The sequence below is a fragment of the Mercenaria mercenaria genome, chromosome 13 (assembly GCF_021730395.1).
Source record: "Mercenaria mercenaria strain notata chromosome 13, MADL_Memer_1, whole genome shotgun sequence".
Classification (NCBI taxonomy): domain Eukaryota; kingdom Metazoa; phylum Mollusca; class Bivalvia; order Venerida; family Veneridae; genus Mercenaria; species Mercenaria mercenaria.
In genome coordinates this window covers 51,997,954-52,022,110 of record NC_069373.1, presented here as the reverse complement: position 1 = coordinate 52,022,110, position 24,157 = coordinate 51,997,954, and the positions used below count along the sequence as shown (strand labels likewise).

The window sequence follows — 24,157 nt, the reverse complement described above, 5'->3', positions numbered from 1 at the left end:
GACCACGCCCTCTAGCAGCCATGTTTTTGACGAATCAAAATAATTTGAACAATCTTGGTAGAGGGTGACATAAGGACTATTTGTGTAAAATTATTCTTAAATCGGGCTAGCAGTTTCACACAAGAAGATTTTTAAAGTTTCCACTATATACATATAGGGAAAAGTGACCATGCCCTCTGGCGGCCATGTTTTTTGACGAATCGGTATAATTTGCAAAATCTTGGTAGAGGGTGACATGATGTGAAATGATTTCAAAATCGGACCATCGGTTTGGGAGGAGATGTTGTTTGAGGTTTTTTTCTATTTTTAGCTGTATCAACCCCAATGTGCAACCAAGCGGAACTGTTTGAACAAATTTGGTAGAGGACCACCCAAGGAACATCAAGGCCAAGTTTCATTAAAATCCATTCATTGGTTTTGGAGATGTCGTTTAAACACAAATGTTGACGACAGACGGACACAGCGTGATCACAATAGCTCACCATGAGCATTTTGTGCTCAGGTGAGCTAAAAGAACTGTACAGGTCACCTATTGACTACAGGCAAATCATCATTTTAAGTATGAAACTGTTGGCCACAGGATTCTTTACTTTCTATGTGGGAACTGTTTTCAGTCTTGAGGTCACTGTGACCTTGGCCTTTGACCTACTGATATATTAAATGATAGGGGTCATCTACTGAGGACAAACAATCATCCTATGACGTTTGATGACAGAAGACCTCTACTGTGATTGAGCAGAAACATTTTGTCTCATCATCACTGTAAACTTGACAAACAGGCTCCCAAACCAACATGGCCATATCCTTACCACAGTCAATCATGCTATGAAGTTTGACAATTATGAGACCAAGCATTTTCTAGTTATTTTTGCGAAACCAAATCGTCTACAGAGCAACAATAAACAAAAACAATATACCTCTCTTCTACAACAGTAGGGGCATGGGTAGGCGGGAGTGGTTGTAATGTAATATGGGTATACTCTAGGGAAGTTTAGACACATTATCCAATAGAAGCATGCCATTAAACATTAATCAGCACAAACAAAGTCTGAAGACCCATGTAACCTTGACATATGAGGTACCTAACCTTTAACTACAAAATATCTGCCCCTTACTAGGATCAATCATTATGCGACGATTAATGATTAACCATTAGCCTGCTGGCGGCAAGTAATTCTGTCTTGGTGACCAGTGCAGACCATCTGTGCCTGCACTGATCGCTTTTCAGTCGATAAATTTTCAGTGAACACCCCTTTGAATAAATGGTACAACCCAAATTGAATGATAAACCAGTCCATTTTAGAAATTTAGCGGGGTCAAGGTTAAATGGGTAGTACACTGGAAGATACACTGAACAAACCATATAACTTTAACCAGACCAAAAACAATATTTGATCCCAGTGACCTTATACTTTGGGACCACTGACTGCAAACTACTTCATGTCTGTTCTTTACCAAAACTACTTTTTAAGTGGTTTGAGGAGAATAGGGGCATTAGTTTAGAAGATACAATGAATTTGGGAAGATAAAGCTGAAAGCAAAGGCAATGCTGGGGAGTGTACAATAGCACTACTTATTCTCCATAGCTGAGCTAAAAGGTTAACCAGTCGGAATGACAACCTGGACTACAGTTCAGTCGCAGATAAATTGTTAAGCTCAATACCTTTACCTACATGTATTCTTTGGACAGATGAATGAAATACTAAACCTGGAAGTCTTCAGATAAGTTATAATCTTTATTTTACATTTTTTACATGTATATCAAATTATCATGAACATTTTCAACAAAATGTACATAAATCAATTTTGCAGCCTGTCAAAGGCTTTCGAAGAACTATTTCATTTGTTTAAAATTACAGTGTAAGAGCCTAGGGTAGAATGTACTAGTATTAAAACAGGAAAAACTTTTAGCAACAAAAAACAATCACAAATTCACAGCATTACATGTATTAGTCTAGTGCTGTTCTGAAGACCCGTGAATGAGCAACTTCTGAATAAAATGATTTTTTTTCTTATAAAACATGAAAAATATGATGTAAATATAGTGAAAAATGTTTGCCCGTAATAAATGTAACAATATGTGCAAACTCTCATACCAATAACAACAACTCAATGAAATTCAATAGAACCCTTCAAAATTTTATTGTTCAAAATCTTAAAACTTTTATTTTTCTCTTTTTTAGTTTTCTGACAACTAGTGTAATTACTGAAAGACTTTGTTTTTGTTTTGTTTTTTAGTAAAAATATTTTCTACTATATCCTTTGACTGAAAGGCAAAATAACTGAAAAAAAAACAACAAAAAACTAATCGCACTGATGTAAAAATTAGTTTAACAAATACATTTGTTCCTTCGTCAGCTCATTTTGATTTCAAATTACATGTAATCTTATCTTTGTAGAATGCTTTCACAATCAACATTCTCTCGCAGTGCGCAATGTTATAACATTTACATGACCGTATCAGAATGTAATAAATTTTAAATACAATCATCATTACATTAAAAACGTAACTTATATTTTCACTTAAGAAAATGACTGTAGTATTGGGCATTTATCCATCAATACCTTTAAATATTTTAACCTTAAAATGCTAAATTAGTAATTGCTGTTTTTTCCTTCTCAAACAACTCCAGATTTTCAGGAAAGTTTGATAACTCTTATACTTACAAGAGTCTGTCAATTTTCAACAAAACTGTCACACTAATGATGTTACGACTACTTGATTTTTTTTAGAGAGTTACGTTCAAACTATAGTGCAAGTTAATCAGGGATGAAGTTGGTTAATACGGTAATTCATAAGCTGTTGTAGAACTAGAGTGCGACCGCTATTACAAAGGCAGTTTTACATAATAAGCAAGTATCAGTGATAAATATGATAAAACCTTTTAAAACAATCAAAATCCTGGAAGAAGGTTACACGTAATTTTATGGATATGAACATTGCTCACATTTTCATGTATGTTCACACTGCTTTTAGATATTAAAAGCTATTAAATAAATGTAATTAACCCTTACCATGCTGGACACAATCGATTCTGCCTTTGCGGCCAGTGTAGATCATGATCAGCCTGCACATCAGTGCAGTCTGATCAAGAACTGCACTGTTCACCATTCAGTCAGTATCTTTTTGGTGAGTACCCCTTTTAACAGTTAATGGTACTGTCCAAATTGAAAGATGGACAAGTTCATTATAGAAATTTAGCAGGTTAAGAGTTTTAGGAATGTAAATGACCTTGTAACTATATAACATTCTCTATACTTTTAAAAGTATTATCCCCAAAATTCCTTTTATCATATAAACAAATAGCTTATGGTACACCTAAGTGTTTCTTGTGTCTAGACCTAAATTCACAAATTTTGTTTATTACAAGCACACCTTTCATTCTTCTGTGAAAATATCTTAAGTATTTATATAACCTCATAAAACAAAATATTAACACCATTTAAGACAAACACGTAACTCTTTAACATATAAAGCTTAAGGTATAATTCAATCACACAAGAAGATTCATTAAATATGTAATCAGCATTTTCACATTTATCCTCAACAAACCCACAAAGACGAGTATTGCATTATTTTGGTCATTTAACAAGTCGTTTTGTAAGATAGTCCACCTGACGTAAAGCACTTGTGTTCCGTTCAAAAGCATTTTTCATGTCAGCTAGGTGTAATGCTTTCAAGAAAAGTCTTGTTTGTCACAGCTGTTCTATACAATTATGGAACACACCATTTATAAAGCTGCATTAAAACTATAAAGGTTTCTTTAAATATTAACAAATTTTTACTTTAATGTGAAATATGAGGGAAGCAGTTTAGTAGTAACAACAAAGTCTCTCCTCAAATAAAAATTAATAGAAGTCTTTCGTTTGCCTCTTTAAAACCAATTATTCTAAATATAACAAATTCAAATATGCAACATTATAAATGGTTTGAACAATAATTTTGAATATTACATATATACATATTGCACCATACTGATTTTGCTTACATCTCAGTCAAAATGCACAGCAATAATAACGTGGCATTTCTCAAGACTTTATTGGGTAAAAAATTACTACAAATTTTCTAAATGAAAAATATGTCTTTTCCCATAATGACCTTTTTGAAATATTCATTTAAAACTAGTATCCAGTTTAATCAAAAGCACCCTGTAACATTTTCAAACACAATGGAAACCATTTTAACATCAACTATTCCTTTTCAAAATACAGGCAGACACTAGAAAACGTTTTCAGTTTTCATCAAAATACAGAAATTCACTTCAATTTTCTACTGAACAATGTCTTGGTTCCGTCCTTTATACAGACATATGGATAATTATATCACTCCGCCAATGACTATAAATGAAGATGATATAATGATATCACTAAAGAGTGGTTCAACTTATTTCTTTAAAAATTTTCTTCACTTTTCATACCTTGCACTGTGAAATATGAGTGTATTATCATATATTAGTAACATATTCAAAGATAATGCTTAGAACTATCACTAAACACTCAGTCCATAAATTCTTAGAAATTACAATTCAAAATAACCTCTTTCTGAAAACTGTCAACTAAAATCTTACTGTACTGATGACTTTACATTTTCAACCGGTACTTCTTATATGGTGATGACTCAATATTTCAACCAAAAATAAATTTTTAAAAAGCTGACAACTTTTTGTTTCCACCACAACTACATTTTTAAAACGGTGGCAATTTCAGTTCCACCGTAACTATTTTTTTTAATATTATAGAGCATGATATCAGTTTGAAAGAAAAAAATAACACAGTCATTCATTTTCCCTATCAACAACCGCAGCCTCCTTGATTCTGCTTTTCTTGATCATTGTTCAATTTAATCTGGTCTGGAAACTCGTTGTACAGCTCTACCTCGGTTTCTTGGGAAAGTGCGTTCTTTGCCACGGTTTGGAAAGCTTGTTCTACATTAATCGCCTCTTTTGCACTGGTCTCGAAGTATGGTATATCTCCCTTTGAATGGCACCAGCCTTGTGCTCTCTTTGCTGACACCTGAAAGTAGTTTTAACATTTTCAAAAAATCTTCTTTCTTTAATAGTGAATAATTAAGACAAGAGATCACAGAGTGATCTTGGCGCCCACCAATGTGCCATTTTTGAGTGTTCCAAATTTCAAGACTTATTGACTAGCTCAAGGTCAAATTTCATTTCCGTACACAACACAAATCTATGCATGTGGTCCAAATTTGAAGCCTGTACCTTCAAAAATGTGAAAGTAGGTCACTAGGTCAATGTCAAGGTCAAAGTTTGTTTCGGTACACAAAACTATGCATGTGGTCCTAAATTTGAAGCCTGTAGCTACAGAAATGTGAAAGTAGGTCACTAGGTCAATCTTAAGGTCAAAGTTCATTTCGGTACACAAAACTATGCAAGTGGTCCAAATTTGAAGGCTGTAGCTTGAGAAATGTAAAAGTAGGTCACTAGGTCAAAATTATGGTCAAATTTTACTTCGGAATACAAAACTATGCATGTGGTCCAAATTTGAAGCCTGTACCTTAAAAATGTGAAAGTAGGTCACTAGGTCAATGTAAAGGTCAAAGTTTGTTTCGGTACACAAAACTATGCATGAGGTCCAAATTTGAAGGCTGTAGCTTGAGAAATGTAAAAGTAGGTCAATAGGTCAAAATCAAGGTCAATTTTTATTTCGGAATACAAAACTATGCATGTGGTCCAAATTTGAAGCATGTACCTTAAAAATGTGAAAGTAGGTCACTAGGTCAATGTAAAGGTCAAAGGTCATTTCAGTACACAAAACTATGCCAGTGGTCCAAATTTGAAGGCTGTAGCTTGAGAAATGTAGAAGTAGGTCACTAGGTCAAAATAAAGGTCAAATTTTATTTCAGAATACAAAACTATGCATTAGGTCCAAATTTGAAGCCTGTACCTTCAAAAATGTGAAAGTAGGTCACTAGGTCAATGTCAAGGTCAAAGTTTTTTTCGGTACACAAACTATGCATGTAGTCCAAATTTGAAGGCTGAAGCTTGAGAAATGTGAAAGTAGGTCACTTGGTCAAAATCAAGGTCAAATTTCATTTTGAAACACGAAACTATGCATATGGTCCAAATTTGATGCCTGTACCTTCAAAAATGTGAAAGTAGGTCACTAGGTCAAAATAAAGGTCAAAGTTTTTTCCAGTGCACAAAATTATGCATGTGGTCCAAATTTGAAGGCTGTAGCTACAGAAATGTGAAAGTAGGTCACTACGTCAGAATCAATGTCAACTCATGTCAAGGTTCATCTTGCCACTCAAAAATATACATGTGGTCCAAGTTTGAATGTTGTAGTTACTGACAAGAACATTTTAAAAGCTTTTCCATATATAAGTCTATATGAACCATGTGACCCCAGGGGCGGGGCCATATTTAACCCTAGGAGGATAATTTGACAAACTTGGTAGAGAACCACTAGATGATGCTACATTACAAGTATCAAAGCCCTAGGCTTTGTGGTTTGGACAAGAAGATTTTCAAAGTTTTTCCCTATATAAGTCTATGTAAACCATACGACTCCCAGGGCGGGGCCATATTTGATCCTAGGGGTATAATTTGAACAATCTTAGTTGAAGACCACTAGATGATGTCATATACAAAATATCAAAGCCCTAGGCCCTGTGGTTTTGGACAAGAGGTTATTCAAAGTTTTGCCCTATATAAGTCTATATAAACCATGTGACCACCAGGGCGGGGCCATATTTGACCCCAGAGAAATAATTTGAATCATCTTGGTAGAGGACCACTAGATGATGCTTCATACCAAATATCAAAGCCCTAGGCTCTGTGGTTTTGGACAAGAAGGTTTTCAAAGTTTTTCCCTATATAAATCTATATAAATTATAGAAATAAACAAAGGGCCATAACTCACTCATAAATTGTTGAACCAGTCTGATTTTCAGGGGGACAAAACTAGGGTACCAATACATCATTCTGACAAAGTTTGGTCAAAATCCCCCCAGTAGTTTCTGAGGAGATGCGATAACGAGAAATTGTTAACGGACGGACGGAATGACGGACGGACGGACCACGGACGCAGAGTGATTTTAATAGCCCACCATCTGATGATGGTGGGCTAAAAATCTGAAAATAATGGGTATGAATTATTGCTTTATTATGGACTTAAATAAAGGAAATATTATCTTCATCTTAGTACTACCTTACATATATAACATAACTGTTTTAGATGTTACTAAAAATAGTAACAAAACTGTACAGGTCAGAAGCAATGTAACTCACTCCTGTAACAAGAAATATGCATATTAGCCAATTACTGTCCACTACAATATACTGGTAAATTTCTCATGACATTTAGATATATGAGCTGCACCATGAGAAAATCAACAGTGTGTTTGCGACCATCATGGATCCAGACCAGCCTGCGCATTCGCTCAGTCTGGTCAGGATCCATGCTGTTTGCTTTTAAAGCCTACAGTGATTAGAGAAACTTTTAGCGAACAGCATGAATCCTGACCAGACTGCGCGGATGCGCAGGCTGGTCTGGATCCATGCTGGTGGCTAAGCCACTATGTTGGTTTTCTCATGGCGCAGCTCATATAACAAACAAGTCATGAACAGTGTGTCTTGATATGTAATTGGTACTCCTATATCTATATTTGCAATGTCTACTCAATTAACAATTTTGGTTCACCAATTTCCTCAATATACAGCACTAAATGTACCTACCGCCCGGTTTTCCAAATCAATTTTGTTTCCTATTACAACAAATGGAAAGTTTTCTGGATCTCTGGGGCTGGCCTGTATTAAAAACTCATCTCTCCAGCTGTCAAGGGACTTAAACGTGTTTGGCATGGTAACATCAAACACAAGAACACAACAATCTGCTCCACGGTAAAACGCCACACCTAAACTCTGAAATCTTTCCTGACCAGCAGTATCCCATATCTGCAAAAGTAAGAGGATATATATAGATCAAAAGCATAAGAATGCAACAATCTGTTCTTCAGTTAAACGCTACTCCCTAAATTTTGGAACCCCTGATATTTCCAATATCTGCAATGAAATATGATAATATGAATATGAAATACAAGACAAGAGGGTCATGATGACCCTGAATCGCTCACCTGAGTATATTGAACCACATGTTTCAAATGGCAAACTGATGCTAAAATATTAGAAAGTAGATCAGTAGGTCACATTTATGGTCCCTGAGAGACAGATTAAAGATTGGTGTGCAAAACTGTACATGTCATCCAAATTTCAAGGCTGGATCTTTAACTAGAGTGGTCACAAGCAAAAGTTTACGCACGGACACACAGACTACGTAGACCTACTGACCTAGTTTTTCGCTGCAGTTGACCCAGTTTCGTACTTGACCTAGATATCATCAAGATGAATATTCAGACCAACTTTCATACAGATCCCATGAAAAATATCGCCTCTAGAGGTCACAAGGTTTTTCTATTATTTGACCTACTGACCTAGTTTTTGATGGCACATGACCCAGTTTCGAACTTGAACTAGATATCATCAAAGTGAACATTCTGACCAATTTTCATGAAGATCCATTAAAAAGTATGGACTCTAAGAGAAGTCACAAGGTTTTTCTATTTTTAGACCTACTGACCTAGTTTAGGACCGCATGTGACCCAGTTTGGAACTTGACCTAGATATCATCAACATTATGACCAATTTTCATGAAGATCCATTGAAAAATATGGCCTCTAGGGAGGTCACAAGGTTTCTCTATTTTTAGACCTACTGACCTAGTTTTTCACCGCAGTTGACCAAGTTTCGAACTTGACCTAGATATCATTAAGGTGAACATTCTGACCAATTTTCATGAAGATCCATTGGACATGTTGGAAGAAATGACCTCCAGGCAGGTCACAAGGTTTTTCTATTTTTAGACCTACTGACCTAGATTTGGACCGCAGGTGACCCAGTTTCAAACTTGACTAGATATCATCAAGGTGAACATTCTGACCAATTTTCATGAAGATCCATTGAGAAAATGGCCTCTAGGGAGGTCACAAGGTTTTTCTATTTTTAGACCTACTGACCCAAGTTATGGACCGCAGTTGACCCAGTTTCAAACTTGACCTAGATATCATCAAGATGAATATTCAGACCAACTTTCATACAGATCCCATGATAAATATCGCCTTTAGAGAGGTCACAAGGTTTTTCTATTATTTGACCTAAGGACCTAGTTTTTGAGGGCACGTAACCCACTTTCGAATTTGAAATAGATATCATCAAGGTGAACATTCTGACCAATTTTCATGAAGACCCATTGAAAAGTATGGCCTGTAGAGAGGTCACAAGGTTTTTCCATTTTTAGACCTACTGACCTAGTTTTTGACCACATGTGACCCAGTTTCGAACTTTACCTAGATATCATCAAGGTGAACATTATGACCAATTTTCACGAAGATTCATTGAAAGATATGGCCTCTAGGGAGGTCAAAAGGATTTTCTAGTTTTAGACCTACTGAGCTAGTTTCGGACCGCGAGTGACCCAGTTTCGAACCTGACCTTTTGACCGCAGTTGACCCAGTTTTGAACTTGACCTACATATCATCAAGGTGAATATTCTCACCAATTTTCATGAAGATCTCATGAAAATATGGCCTCTAGAGAGGTCACAAGGTTTTTCTATTTTTAGACCTACTGACCTAGTTTTTGACCGCACGTGACCCAGTTTCGAAACTGACCTAGATATCATCAAGGTAAACATTCTGACAAATTTTCATAAAGATCCAATGAAAAATGTGACCTCTAGAGTGGTCACAAGCAAACATTTACGCACGCACGCACAGATGACGCGCGATCACAAAAGTTCACCTCCTTGTCACTTTGTGACAGGTGAGCTAAAAATACAATCTGCCTAAACTCAAATATTTGGGAAGCAAAAAACTTCTAAATATCCTCTCATTGTGAGCATTTGCGTGCATCTATTTATGCCTTGTACAAGAAATTTCAATGAAGGGACATAACTCAGAAATGACAAGAGCTCGTCGAACACGAAATGCCCCCCTTGATGCATTCAGTAATTGCACAAGGAACAGAAATTATATGCTCACTGTAAACAAAAGTTCTCCATTCTGGTTTAATCTGACCTTGACCTTTAACCTATTAACCAAACAAGAGATTACAGAGTGATCTTGGCGCCATCCACTGAACCATTTTTGAATGTTCGAAATTTCAAGACTAGCTCAAGGTCAAAATCAATGTCAAATTTAATTTCAGTACAAAACAATGTGTATGTGGTCCAAATTTGAAAGCTGTGGCTTGAGAAAGGTGAAAGCAGGTCACTGGATCAATTTCAAGGTCAAAGTTCATTTCGGTAGACAGAACTATGCATGTGCTTCAAATTTGAAGGCTGTAGCTTGAGAAATGTGAAAGCAGGTAACAGGTAAAAATCAACGTCAAATTTCAATTCAGAACACAAAAATATGCATGCGGTCCAAATTTGAAGCCTGTAGCTTCAGGAATGTGAAAGTAGGTCACTCTGTCAATCTCAAGATCAAAGTTCATTTCAGTACACAAAACTATAAATGTGGTTCAAATTTGAAGGCTGTAGCTTGAGAAATGTGAAAGTAGGTCACTAGGTCAAATTGTATTTCGGAACACAAAACTATGCAAGTGGTCCAAATTTGAAGCCTGTACCTTCAGAAATGTGAAAGTAGGTCACTAGGTCAATCTCAAGATCAAAGTTCATTTCAGTACACAAAACCATGCTTGTGGTTCAAATTTGAAGGCTGTAGTTTGAGAAATGTGAAAGTAGGTCACTAGGTCAAAAACAAGGTCAAATTTTATTTTGGAACAAAAAACTATGCATGTGGTCCAAATCTGAAGCCTTACCTTCAAAAATGTGAAAGTAGGTCACTAGGTCAATAACAAGGTCAAAGTTTTTTTCAGTACACAAACCTATACATGTGGTCCAAATTTGAAGGCTGTAGCTACAGAAATGTGAAAGTAGGTCACTAGGTCAAGATGAAGGTCAACTCATGACACGGTTCATCTTGCCACTCAAAACTATACATGTGGTCCAAATTTGAATGATGTAAGTTATGGACATGAGGGTTCTAAGTTTTTCCCTATATAAGTCTATATGAACCATATGACCCCTTGGGCGGGGCCATATTTGACCCTAGAGGGATAATTTGAACAACTTGGTTGAGAACCACTAAATGATGCTTCATTACAAAATATCAAAGCCATAGTCTTTGTGGTTTGGACAAGAAGATTTTCAAAGTTTTTCCCAATATAAGTCTATGTAAACCATGTGACCCACAGGGCGGAGCCATATTTGACCCTAGGGAATAATTTGAACAATCTTAGTAGAGGACCACTAGATGATGTCATATACAAAATATCAAAGCCCTAGGCCCTGTGGTTTTGGACAAGAGGTTTTTCAAAGTTTTTTCCTATATAAGTCTATATAAACCATGTGACCCCCGGGGTGGGGCCATATTTGACCCAAGGGAAATAATCTGAATAATCTTGGTAGAGGACCACTAGATTTTGCTACATACCAAATATCAAAGCCCTAGGCCCTATGGTTTTGGACAAGAAGATCAGAAACTGTTTTAACTGTTCCTGGCCAATGTGACCTTGACCTTTGACCTCATGACCTCAAAATCAATAGGGGTCATCTGCTGGTCATGGCCAACCTAACTCTCAATTTTCCTGACACTAGGCCCAAGCGTTCTAGAGTTATTGCCTGGAAACCATTTTACTGTTCCTGGTCACTGTGACCTTGGCCTTTGACATACTGACCTCAAAATCAATACGGGTCATCTGCTGGTCATGACCAACTTCCCTATCATCTTTCGTGACCCTAGGCCTAAGCGTTCTTGAGTTATCATCCGGAAACCGTTTTACTGTTCAGGGTCACTGTGACCTTGACCTTTAACGTACTGACCTCAAAATCAATAGGGGTCATCTGCTGGTCATTACCAACCTCCCTATCAACTTTCATGATCCTAGGCCCAAGTGTTCTTGAGTTATCATCCGGAAACTGTTTTACTATTCAGGACCACTGTGACCTTGATCTTTGACATACAGACCTCAAAATCAATAGGGGTCATCTGCTGGTCATGACCAACCTCCCTATCAACTTTCGTGACCCTAGGCCTAAGTGTTCTTGAGTTATCATCCGGAAACCGTTTTACTGTTCAGGGTCACTGTGACCTTGACCTTTAACGTACTGACCTCAAAATCAATAGGGGTCATCTGCTGGTCATGACCAACCTCCCTATCAACTTTCGTGATCCTAAGCCCAAGCGTTCTTGAGTTATCATCCAGAAACGGATTGGTCTACATTCCGACTGACCGACCGACCAACATCTGCAAAACAATATACCCCTCCTTCGAAGTGGGGCATAAAAAAGAGTAGAGATATGGCACCTCCACAAGACACAACATTATTTCATGCTGATCAAGGGTGCCAAGTTTTCACAGGATAGGAAATCGGGACAGACATTACATAACGGGAGATAATTCAACAAGAGGACAATGATGGTCCTGAATCGCTCACCTGTCCCACATGACCCAGTTTTGAACTGAGTATGATGCCGTTTTTTCTATTATCCTACTTTGACATAGTGACCTAGTTTTTGAACTTGACCTAGATATCATCAAGATAAAAATTCAGACCAATTTTCATGAAGATCCATTGAAAAACATGGCCTCTAGGGAGGTCACAAGGTTTTTATATTATTTGACCTAATGACCTAGTTTTTGAAGGCATGTGACCCAGTTTTGAACTTGACCTAGATATCATCATGGTGAAAACTCTCACCAATTGTCATGAAGACCTCATGAAAAATATGGCCTCTAGTGAGGTCACAAGGTTTTTCAATTTTTATATCTACTGACCTAGTTTTTGACAACAGGTGACCCAGTTTCAAATTTTACCTAGGTATCATCAAGGTGAATATTCAGACTAATTTTCATGAAGATCCATTGAAAAATATGGCCTCTAGAGAGGTTAAAAGGTTTTTCTATTTTTAGACCTACTGACCTAGTTTTTGACCACAGTTGACCCAGTTTCGAATTTGACCTAAATATCATCAAGATGAACATTCAGACCAACTTTCATACAGATTCCATGAAAAATATGGCCTCTAGAGAGGTCACAAGGTTTTTTTATTATTTGACCTACTTGCCTAGTTATTGAGGCACGTGACCAAGCTTCAAATTTCACCTAGATATTATCAAGGTGAACATTCTGACCAATTTTCATGAAGATCCTTTCAAAAGTATGGCTTCTAGAAAGGTCACAAGGTTTTTCTAATATTAGACATACTGACCTAGTTTTTGACCGCAGCTGACTTAGTTTTGAACTTTACCTAGATATCATCAAGATGAACATTCAGACCAACATTCATACAGATCCCATGAAAAATATGGCCTCTAAAGAGGTCACAAGGTTTTTTTATTATTTGACCTACTGACCAAGTTTTTGAAAGCACGTGACCCAGTTTCAAACCTGACCTAGATATCATCAAGGTGAACATTCTAACTTTCATGAAGATCCATTGAAAAGTATGGCCTTTAGAGAGGTCACAAGGTTTTTCTATTTTTAGACCTACTGACCTAGTTTTGGGCCGCACGTGACCCAGTTTCAAATTTGACCTAGATATCATCAAGTTGAACAGTCTGACCAATTTTCATAAAGATCCCATGAAAAATGTGACCTCTGGAGTGGTCACAAGCAAATGTTTACGGATGCATGGATGGACGACGGATGCTGCATGATCACAAAAGCTCACCTTGTCACTTTGTGACATGTGAGCTAAAAAGTACAGTTAGGGGCATAAAAAACCCAAAGAAAACAAAGTGTGGAGAAAGTCAAGTTGTTCAATGTATTACAACTTATATAACTTTTTTTCTACAATAAGAATTGTCACAAATCAGTCATCAAACTAAACCTGCTTTATTTTCAATCCCTGCATGTGACTACATTTGTGTATTGCTGTCTATAAAGATTTACACCTCAGAAAGAAACATGCACAATAAAATAATATATTGCACATACAGTATTCAGAAGTTGACCTTGTACAAATAATCTATACATAAGGGCAGCAACGTGAGCTATCTTAAAACAGGAAGGATCCCATTTCAAACAGGGAAAAAAGACAATAAACTTCCTGTTTCTATTTCATTAATTAGTGTTGGTCTAAACAAACAAAAAAAACTTTCAACCTGATAACCTTTTATTACTTTATTTTATGACTGAAATTATATCTTAAAAGTATAGATATTACTTCCAGGTGGATTTTATACAATCTTTTTTACAATCCTCAATGGATGGGACAATGATTGCTACTTGCTACAATTTACAAGAAATTCAAAGAAACCAAAATATTTAGTGATCAATGTGAGCAAACATGGATATCCTTATTATATTAACTCTGATGTCATAACCAGATATATAAGGTGGTATACCTGCATGGTAACAAGCCTGTCATCTACCATCACTTCTTTGGTGAGAAAATCCGCACCTATTGTGGCTTTGTACTGGTTACTGAATTTCTTATTCACATACTGGTTCATAAGTGATGTCTTCCCGACACTGAAACGAAGAAGGCATATGACAACATGGAAATCATTATGTATAAACTGTACAAATGCATCCTTTATAATGATAGTAAAGAACGAAATATTTTGTTCATTTGTTCAGATAAAACTGTCACAATTCAGGTAGGAAAGACTTTCCTTGCTTATTCTTCAATTGAGCCGCGCCATGGGAAAACTGACATAGTGGCTTTGCGACAAGCAAAGCCACTATATTGGTTTTCTCATGGCACAGCTCAATTATTAGCCAATAATCAATCAGTCAAATAATATGTACACCAAAAGAATTATTTAATTAAGCTTTGATGTCTCCTTAATTTCTTCCCCTACTGAAGAATACAGTATGCAAGAAAAAGAATATTTCACTAGCTGAATGCAGATGGAAATATCTGTCTCTCGGATAACTGTAAGTCTGTTTTGCTGCACTCTGCTCGTTACTGTTTTAACACTTGCCCTCAAGCCAGATATTCCCATCTGTACCTTCAACAAGTGAAAAACTTTTATAAAATACTATCTACTATACATGTAGGTAAACCTGCCCTCAATGTATATTACCAAGTTAAGATACATAATAAGGTACATTTTTTTGTATTATAGATGTAGTTTCTACTTACTGACAGAGAAGACAGTACAATCACACGATAACAGACAGGAGTAAATCAGTATGTCTCTCACACCACCATGTTATAGGAAACATAATGAACTGCTCGTATGAATAATGTGGTTACAGTTGCAATGTACTGTTACTTTTCAAGTGTTCTACCTACATAGTGTAAGTGCATAACTTGTACTGAGCTTTTCTCCTTTCAAACAATGGTGACCCGTATGATAATTTCCAAATAAATTAATAATTTTCCAAAATGGTTCTATTCTTAGTAACGTTCGTTACTATTTTTAGTAACAAAATAACAATTTATGATGCACATTTAAAGTACCTTAGGCTTTAAAAATTTGTTAGAATTTAATCCTGATGAAGGTCTAGAAATGACCGAAACCAGCAGATCTATTAAAAGCAGTCTTAATCACCTCGGTGTTTGGTGTGTTGTTTCTCAATCAGCCACCCCTTATGCAAACAAGAGGCCCATGAGGCTTTAAGTCCCTCACCTGACCAGACCTTTGACTTTGGTTCTGGTTTCTGTTTTAGCTTTTAGAGGTCAGGCAGAATCAACTGAACAATCTTAAGAGATGTCCACACAAAGATGCTATTGGTCAGAGACCATCAACTGTATTCCCCCATAGACCTCCATTATAACACGGTGTGTATGCAGGACGATGAAAAATGGATAATGGACCATTCGCCTACACTATAAGCTCCCCCTGAACCTCTAATTCATTACATACAACACTGGTATTAAATGTCATGTCTGAAATGATCTTTTCAGCAAAGGTACTAGGTAGTACGCATTTTATTCATTGAACACTGAATAGATCTGTATTCTGTAAAGCAGGCAGTTCAAACCATAGATAATTATAAGATCAAGGGCTATTGTTTCGTCCAATGCTCATTCTCAATTACATGTACTAAAAACAAGAGGGCCATGATGGCCCTATATACCGCTCACCAGAGTTGATCTGGCCTACTGACCTAGTTTTTGACCCCACAAGACCAAGAGTTGAACTTGACCTAAAGATCATCAAGACAAACATTCTGACTAAATTTCATAAAGATTTGGTTACAACTGTGGCCTCTAGAGTGTTCACAAAGTTTTCCTTTGATTTGACCGGTGACCTAGTTTTTGACCCCACATGACCCAGATTCGAATTTGACCTATAGATTATCAAAACAAACATTCTGACTAATTCTCATGAGTTTCAAACTTAAATTGTGGTCTCAAGAGTGTTGAAAAGATTTTCCTTTTATCTGGCCTAGTGACCTAGTTTTTGACCCCAAATGACCCAGATTCGAACTTGACCTAGAAATGATTAAGACAAATATTCTGACCCAGTTTCATAAAGATTGAGTCATAAATGTGGCCTCTAAAGTGTTCACAAGCTTTTCCTTTGATTTGACCAGGTGACCTAGTTTTTGACCCCACATGACCCAGATTCAAACCTGACCTAAAAATCATCAAGCCAAACTTTCTGACAAAGTTTCATAAATATTGGGTCACAATTGTGGCCTCTAGAGTGTTCACAAGCTTTTTCTTTGATCTGACCAGGTCAATGTTGGGCGGTTAAAACCGCCCCGGTCAATACTCCCTGAAGTGGTCAATACCGGTCAATACTGGTCAATTAGTCAATACTGACTGTTAAGATATTTTGAAGAGTTTATGAACAATTAAAATAATGACTGTTAAGAGCATTTGGGGCTTGATGAAGGTGTTTGCATGCATTATATTTAGTTCAAGCAACCAAATTAATTCCCAAATTAGTCAGAAGTGGTCAGTTTGTCAGCACTGGTTGATACTGATCATTAGACTGCTAATTTAACTGAACTTCATTTGTAGAAAGTATTTTATAAACTGTAGCAGTTATTAAAAGTGTTTGATTCACAAGTGATAAATCTAATTATTTTTATTGGTATTTAATTCAATGAAAAATTGCTGCCTACAACTGGACCCTTTCACTGAAGTGGTTTAATTGTGTTTTGATAGCAAGTGTCACATAGCCTAATTGACACCATGTCTTACAATATACAATAGATTATATGTTGCAGGCCTGTCCATCTAGTTACTAATTAGCTGTCATGATCAATAATCCCATTGTATTAATGAGATGCTTGAACATGGTAACTTTATCTAAAAAATTAGTTATGCAATCAAAGTATTTAAATGACCAGTATTGACCACTATATGTGTTGATCAAGGATACTGTGTAGGACCAAAATTTGAATTGACCAGTACTGTCCATTTCAATGAGTGTAACTTATAGTAATATATTTTTTTTAATTAATTTAAAATAAAGGCTATACTTTTAGGTGATAAAAGCATTTAATAAACTAGTATTGACCACTGACTAGTCTAAGTATATTGTCCAGAACTGAGCCTGACCAGGGCACATTGTTGTTGCCAAGGACCAAAACTGAATCGACCAGTATTGACCACTCATTCACTTTATTTTTTAACAAACAAAATTATATATTATTCAGATTGCTTTATTATTTTTACAGTACTGTTACAGCTTGTTCTAATCTGTGAATGTGCATTATGTTAAATTGTTGAATTAACCAGTATTGACCACCCAAGAGTGACTAAAATATTGAATCGACCAGTATTGACCGGTATTGACCAGTACTGACTGGTTTTAACCAGTATTGACCGCCGGCCCGGTCAATACTCATACTGACCTGCTTTTTGCCAACATTGGACCAGGTGACCTAGTTTTTAATCCAATATGACCCACTTTCGAACCTGACCTAGAGATCATCAAGACTAACATTCTGACCAAGTTTCAGAAAGATTGGGTCATAAATGTGGTCTCTAGAGTGTTCACAAGCTTTTCCTTTGATCTGACATACTGACCTAGTTTTTGACCCCACATGACCCAGTTTCGAACTTGAGCTAGAGATCATCAAGACTTAAATTCTGACCAAGTTTCATAAAGATTGGGTCACAAATGTGGCCTCTAGAGCATTCACAAGGCAAATGTTTACGGACGACTGACGACGCACGCCAACGGACGCCGGACAATGACTGGTCTTGATTGTATGGAGCACTAAAATACACTTTAGATATAACCAGACCTTATTATTTTGTTTCAGAATGACCAATATTGTTGTTTTGTTTTTCGTGATTTTTTTCTTTGAAGTAAAAGCTCAATCATTAAAGGCATTCTCCAATTGCCATTTTGTCTTTCTATGTCTTTTTTTCATAGAAAAGCCATGTACTTGTTGAGCTAGATTAATGTCTGAAGAATGCTGAACTGCTTAACGAGTAATTACTAATTTGCTTTACGTTCATTTATGATTGACTGGCCTTCCCACTTGCCAGATCTGACTGAACATTTGAAGGATGTTTCATTGTAGTAAGTGAGGGCTTTTGGGCAAAGAGACTGCAATCAGCAATTCTGTATGGGTCATCATGTCACAAAATGTCATTGGAAATTAGTCTATGCAGAATCCCTGCCAAGCCCAATTCCCTCAGCTCAGGTCAGGCATACCATACTAGATAGCTATTTTGTAACAAATCCTGTGATCAAATACATGTGTACCATAAACAAGAGGGCCATGATGGCCCTATATCGCTCACCTGATTAAGACTATTTAAGATCATGAGTATTGAAATCTGTATCAAACATAATACATGTGGTCCAAATCTTTTTGCTGTAGCTTCAAAAACAAGAAAGTAGGTCAGTAGGTCAGGGCTAAGAACATTAAAGATTAGTATTGAAATCTTTATCTAAAGTTTTTGACATGGTCCAAATTTATGCGCTGTTAAGATCGGTGTGCAAAACTGTATAATTATGTCATCCAAATTTCAAGGCTGTATCTCAAAAAACAAAAATGTAGGTCAGAAGGTCAAGGTCGCAGTCAATTGACCCCTAATTACATGGGGTCATCAGGTAATTATAATTAAACAGTCTAGGAAATATGATCAGATAATTGTTTAAGTATATTTTCCTATATAACTCATACACAAGTGAAATCCGGGGCGGGGCCTCTTTTCACCCCAGGGGCATAATTTGAACAATTATGGTAGAAGACCATTAGGCAATGCAACATACCAAATATCAAATGCCTTGGCCTTTCAGTTTCAGGCAAGAAGATTTTTAAAGTTTTTTTCCTATATAAGTCTATGTAAAAATTGGGATCCCCTGGGTGGGGCCTCTATTCACCTAAGGGGCATAATTTGAATAATCTTGGAGAAGGACCACTAGGCAATGCTACATATCAAATATCAAAAGCCTAGGCCTTGCAGTTTCAAACAAAAATATTTTTAAAGTTTTTCCTATATAAGTCTATGTAACAAGAGGACCATGATGGTCCTGAATCGCTCACCTCTTCCCACATGACCCAGTTTTGAGTATGACGTCGTTTTTTTTTTATTATTTGACATAGTGACCTAGTTCTTGAGGTTATGTGACCCAGTTTTGAACTTGACCTAGATATTATCAAGATAAAAATTCTGATGAATTTTCATGAAGATCCACTGAAAAATATGGTCTCTAGAGGTCACAAGGGTTTTCTATTATTTGACCTATTGACCTAGTTTTCAAAGGTACGTGACCCTGTTTTGACCTTTATCTAGATATCATCAAGGTGAACATTCTCGCTAATTTTTATGAAGATCTCATGAAAAATATGGCCTCTAGAGAGGTCACAAGGTTTTTCTATTTTTATATCTACTGGCCTAGTTTTTGACCGCACGTGACCCAGTTTCGAAACTGACCTAGATATCATCAAGGTGAACATTCAGATCAATTTTCATACAGATCCCATGAAAAATATGGCCTCTAGAGAGGTAACAATGTTTTTTCATCATTTGACCTACTGACCTACTTTTTGAAGGCACGTGACCCACTTTCGAACTTGACCTAGATATCATCAAGATGAACATTCTGACCAATTTTTATGGAGATCCATTCATAAGTATGGCCTCTAGAGAGGTCACAAGGTTTCTCTATTTTTAGACCAACTGACCTAGTTTTTGACCACACATGACCCTGTTTCGAAATTGACCTAGATATCATCAAGATGAACATTCAGACCAACTTTCATACAGATCCCATGAAAAATATGGCCTTTAGAGAGGTCACAAGGTTTTTCTATTATTTGACCTACTGACCTAGTTTTTGATGGCACGTGACCCACTTTCGAACTTGACCTATATATCATCAAGATGAACATTCAGACAAACTTTCATACAGATCCCATGAAAAATATGGCCTCTAGAGAGGTCACAAGGTTTTTCTATTATTTGACCTACTGACCTAGTTTTTGAAGGCACGTGACCCAGTTTCGAACTTGACCTAGATATCATCAAGGTGAACATTCTGACCAATTTCCATGAAGATCTCATGAAATATATGGCCTCTAGAGAGGTCACAAGGTTTTTCTATTTTCAGACCTACTGACCTAGTTTTTGACCGCACGTGACCCAGTTTCGAACTTGACCTAGATATCATCAAGATGAATATTCAGACCAACTTTCATACAGATCTCATGAAAAATATGGCCTTTAAAGAGGTCACAAGGTTTTTCTATTATCTGACCTACTGACCTAGTTTTTGATGGCACGTGACCCAGTTTCGAACTTGACCTAGATATCATCAAGGTGAACGTTCTGACCAATTTTCTTGAAGATCTTTTGAAATATATGGCCCCTAGAGAGGTCACAAGGTTTTTCTATTTTTATACCTACTGACCTAGTTTTTGAAGGCACGTGACCCAGTTTCGAACTTGACCTAGATTTCATCAAGGTGAACATTCTGACCAATTTTCATGAAGATCTTGTGAAATATATGGCCTCTAGAGAGGTCACAAGGTTTTTCTATTTTTAGACCTACTGACCTAGTTTTTGAGGGCACGTGACCCAGTTTCGAACTTGACCTAGATATCATCAAGATGAACATTCTGACCAACTTTCATAAAGATCCCACAAAAAATGTGACCTCTAGAGTGGTCACAAGCAAAAGTTTACGCACGGACGCACGCACGGACGGATGACGGACGCTGCATGATCACAAAAGCTCACCTTGTCACTATGTGACAGGTGAGCTAAAGATTGGTACCTCTGGGGCAGGGCCTCTTTTCACCCTAGGGGCATAATTTGAACAATTTTAGTAGACAACCATAAGGCAATGCTACATACCAAATATGAAAGGTCTAGGTCTTGTGGTTCCAGACAAGAAGATTTTTTAAGTTTTTTCCTATATAAGTCTATATAAACCATGTGACCCCTTGGACAGGGCCATATTTGACCCTAGGGGAATAATTTGAAAAATCTTGGTAGAGAACCACTATATAATGCTACATACCAAATATCAAAGCCCAAGGCCAAGTGGTTATGGACAAGTTCTGCTTGGAATTAAATTCTTTGAACAATTTTGAAAGGGGGCCACCCAAGGATCATTCCTTTGAAGTTTGGTGTAATTCTGCCCATTGGTTTTCAAGAAGAAGATTTTTTTAGGAATTGCTGACGGACACACGCCGCACGACGGACATTGAGAGGTCACAAAAGCTCACCATGAGCCTTTGGCTCAGGTGAGCTAAAAATTATAAATATTTTTGCATTTGGAAGAATTTTCAATAACAATGCTTTCCTGTTTCTGTTATGATTTTGCGAGCTTGCTATGCAATTTGCTTGTTTAACAAGAGCTGTCTCCATAGGATGACACATTCCCCCGATGGCACTTTGAATGAATAGTTATGGCCGATGTTAGAGTTTAGGACCTTTGACCTACGAACCTGGGTCTTGCGCGCGACACGTCGTCTTACTGTGCCACACATTCATGCGTAGTTATTTTAAAATCCATGCAGGAATGACAAAGATATGGACCGGACATGCCCATCATTGCACTATCATGAAATATGACCTTTAACGTCTAAGTGTGACCTTGAATTTTGAGCTACGGACCTGGGTCTTGCGCACGACACATCGTCTTACTGTGGTACACATTCATGCCTAATAATTTTAAAATCCATGCATGAATGACAAAGATATGGACCGGACACGCCCATCAATGCACTATCATGAAATAAGACCTTTAACGTCTAAGTGTGACCTTGACCTTTGAGCTACGGACCTGGGTCTTGCGTGCAACACGTCGTCTTACTGTGGTACACATTCATGCCAAGTTATTTGAAAATCCATCCATGGATGACAAAGATATGGACCGTACATGAATGCACTATCATGAAATATGACCTTTAACGTCTAAGTGTGACCTTGACCTTTGAGCTACAGACCTGGGTCTTGCGCACGACACATCGTCTTACTGTGGTACACATTCATGCCAAGTTATTTGAAAATCCATCCATGGATGACAAAGATATGGACCGGATACGAATGCACTATCATGAAAAATGACCTTTGACGTCTAAGTGTGACCTTGACCTTTGAGCTACGGACCTGGGTCTTGCGCGCGACAAGTCGTCTTACTGTGGTACACATTCTTGCCAAGATATTTGAAAATCCATCCATGGATGACAAAGATATGGACAGGACACGAAAATTGCGGACAGACCAACAGACTGACAGACGGTTCAAAAACTATATATGCCTCCCTTTGGGGGCACAAAAAATGTGCTAAATAAATGCCTACTTTTATGACTTTTCAAAAATGGGTGGAGATCGTAAAATGATTGAAATTATATGCTTCCAAGTTTTGATTTTGAAAACTCCGACCCATCAGCAATAACATATTTTTTTTAAATGCATACAAAATTTCAAAATTATGTTGTCATTCATTGTAAGGATATTTGCAATTTATCTAGTGCTGTGTTGAAACATCTGTTAAGTCCACTGAAATTGACAAGTCTGCATAAAACTTTAACCAGCACTAATATGATATTTGACACCAGTAACCTTAACTATCAAATATATGCCCCATCCCAAGACCTTCTCTTATGTTTAGGTTACTGACAGTACTGGCAAAAGTCAAGCTTGCAATTAAAACTTAAATCTGACAGCAACATAAACACCAGGGAGAGCACAACAGCCCTCGTTACTCTTCACATTATCAAGCTAACAAAACCAAAGAAAGGGATTGTTTAGTTTACATACCCACTGTCTCCTAATATAATCACTTTCAACAAAACCTTCTTCCTCGAAGCCATGCTTCTCTGTCACAGATCTTTATATCTGAAGTGATAAAACTCTTATGAAATGTTGTTTTGCTTTCTCCCAGACAACTGCATTTTTAATAACAATTAAAACAAAGGCATATAGTTACAGTTTTAAAGAGGCAGTAATCAGTGCAAAACAAACATGTCAATGTCTGTCAATCTGGCAAAAGCAGAAATCAAAAATACAAAATAAAAGAACAGATTTATTATTTCTTTTAATCTTTATCAATTAGCTCTATATCATATCTACAGCAGTATATCACAAGGCATCAATCTAAAACTAATTATATATAAAATGTTGAATACTCACTTTCCAATATAAAGATGGATCTGAATATGATTACAATATGACAGTCAGTCACTTTACAAGTCCTGTGTAGGAGGACATGCTAAATGAATCTTGATCATCATGTGATAATGATTATTTTGACAGAAAATAAGTTTTTTTTATACTTTCATGATAAAAACCAACAAATAAATTTTGAAATAAAACTAAAGCTGACCAATATTCTTTTGATGAATAAAGATGAGACGTCTTCAAGCAGTCTCTGTGATAAAACAACACTTTAATATAATTTTCTATGACATCAGCTGACCGTGATTTTTGCGTTCACAATTTTGCCATTTCAAACTAAAGTATCTTTCAATCAATTGATTTAAGATGTATGATACAAATGTAGGTGATAAATACAGTGGTATTTTATATTTCTTACATAAATGAAAACTGATATGCTACTTGGTAACGCTATACTTACAATAATTTTAAGAGAGATCAAAGTTTCACACAAAATGGTCCACCCTCAGAACAAAATGGCGCTCGATCATGTGATCATAATGACGATTTTGACTGGTTTTCAAGCTGATAACATTAACA

At 36.7% G+C, this 24,157-nt stretch overlaps 1 protein-coding gene across 1 annotated transcript; it reads right to left on the bottom strand.

Annotated features, from left to right (window-relative positions):
* Positions 1 to 1,723: 1,723 nt before the first annotated feature.
* LOC123530325 (ras-related protein Rab-7a) lies at positions 1,724 to 24,129 on the bottom strand. Its single transcript, XM_053521847.1, has 5 exons — positions 24,039 to 24,129; positions 23,222 to 23,299; positions 14,430 to 14,556; positions 7,698 to 7,916; positions 1,724 to 5,013 (listed from the first exon to the last, which is right to left on the bottom strand). Exons 2-5 carry the CDS (start codon positions 23,272 to 23,274, stop codon positions 4,792 to 4,794), a joined length of 621 nt encoding a protein of 206 aa, XP_053377822.1. The 5' UTR covers positions 23,275 to 23,299; positions 24,039 to 24,129; the 3' UTR covers positions 1,724 to 4,791.
* Positions 24,130 to 24,157: the final 28 nt, after the last annotated feature.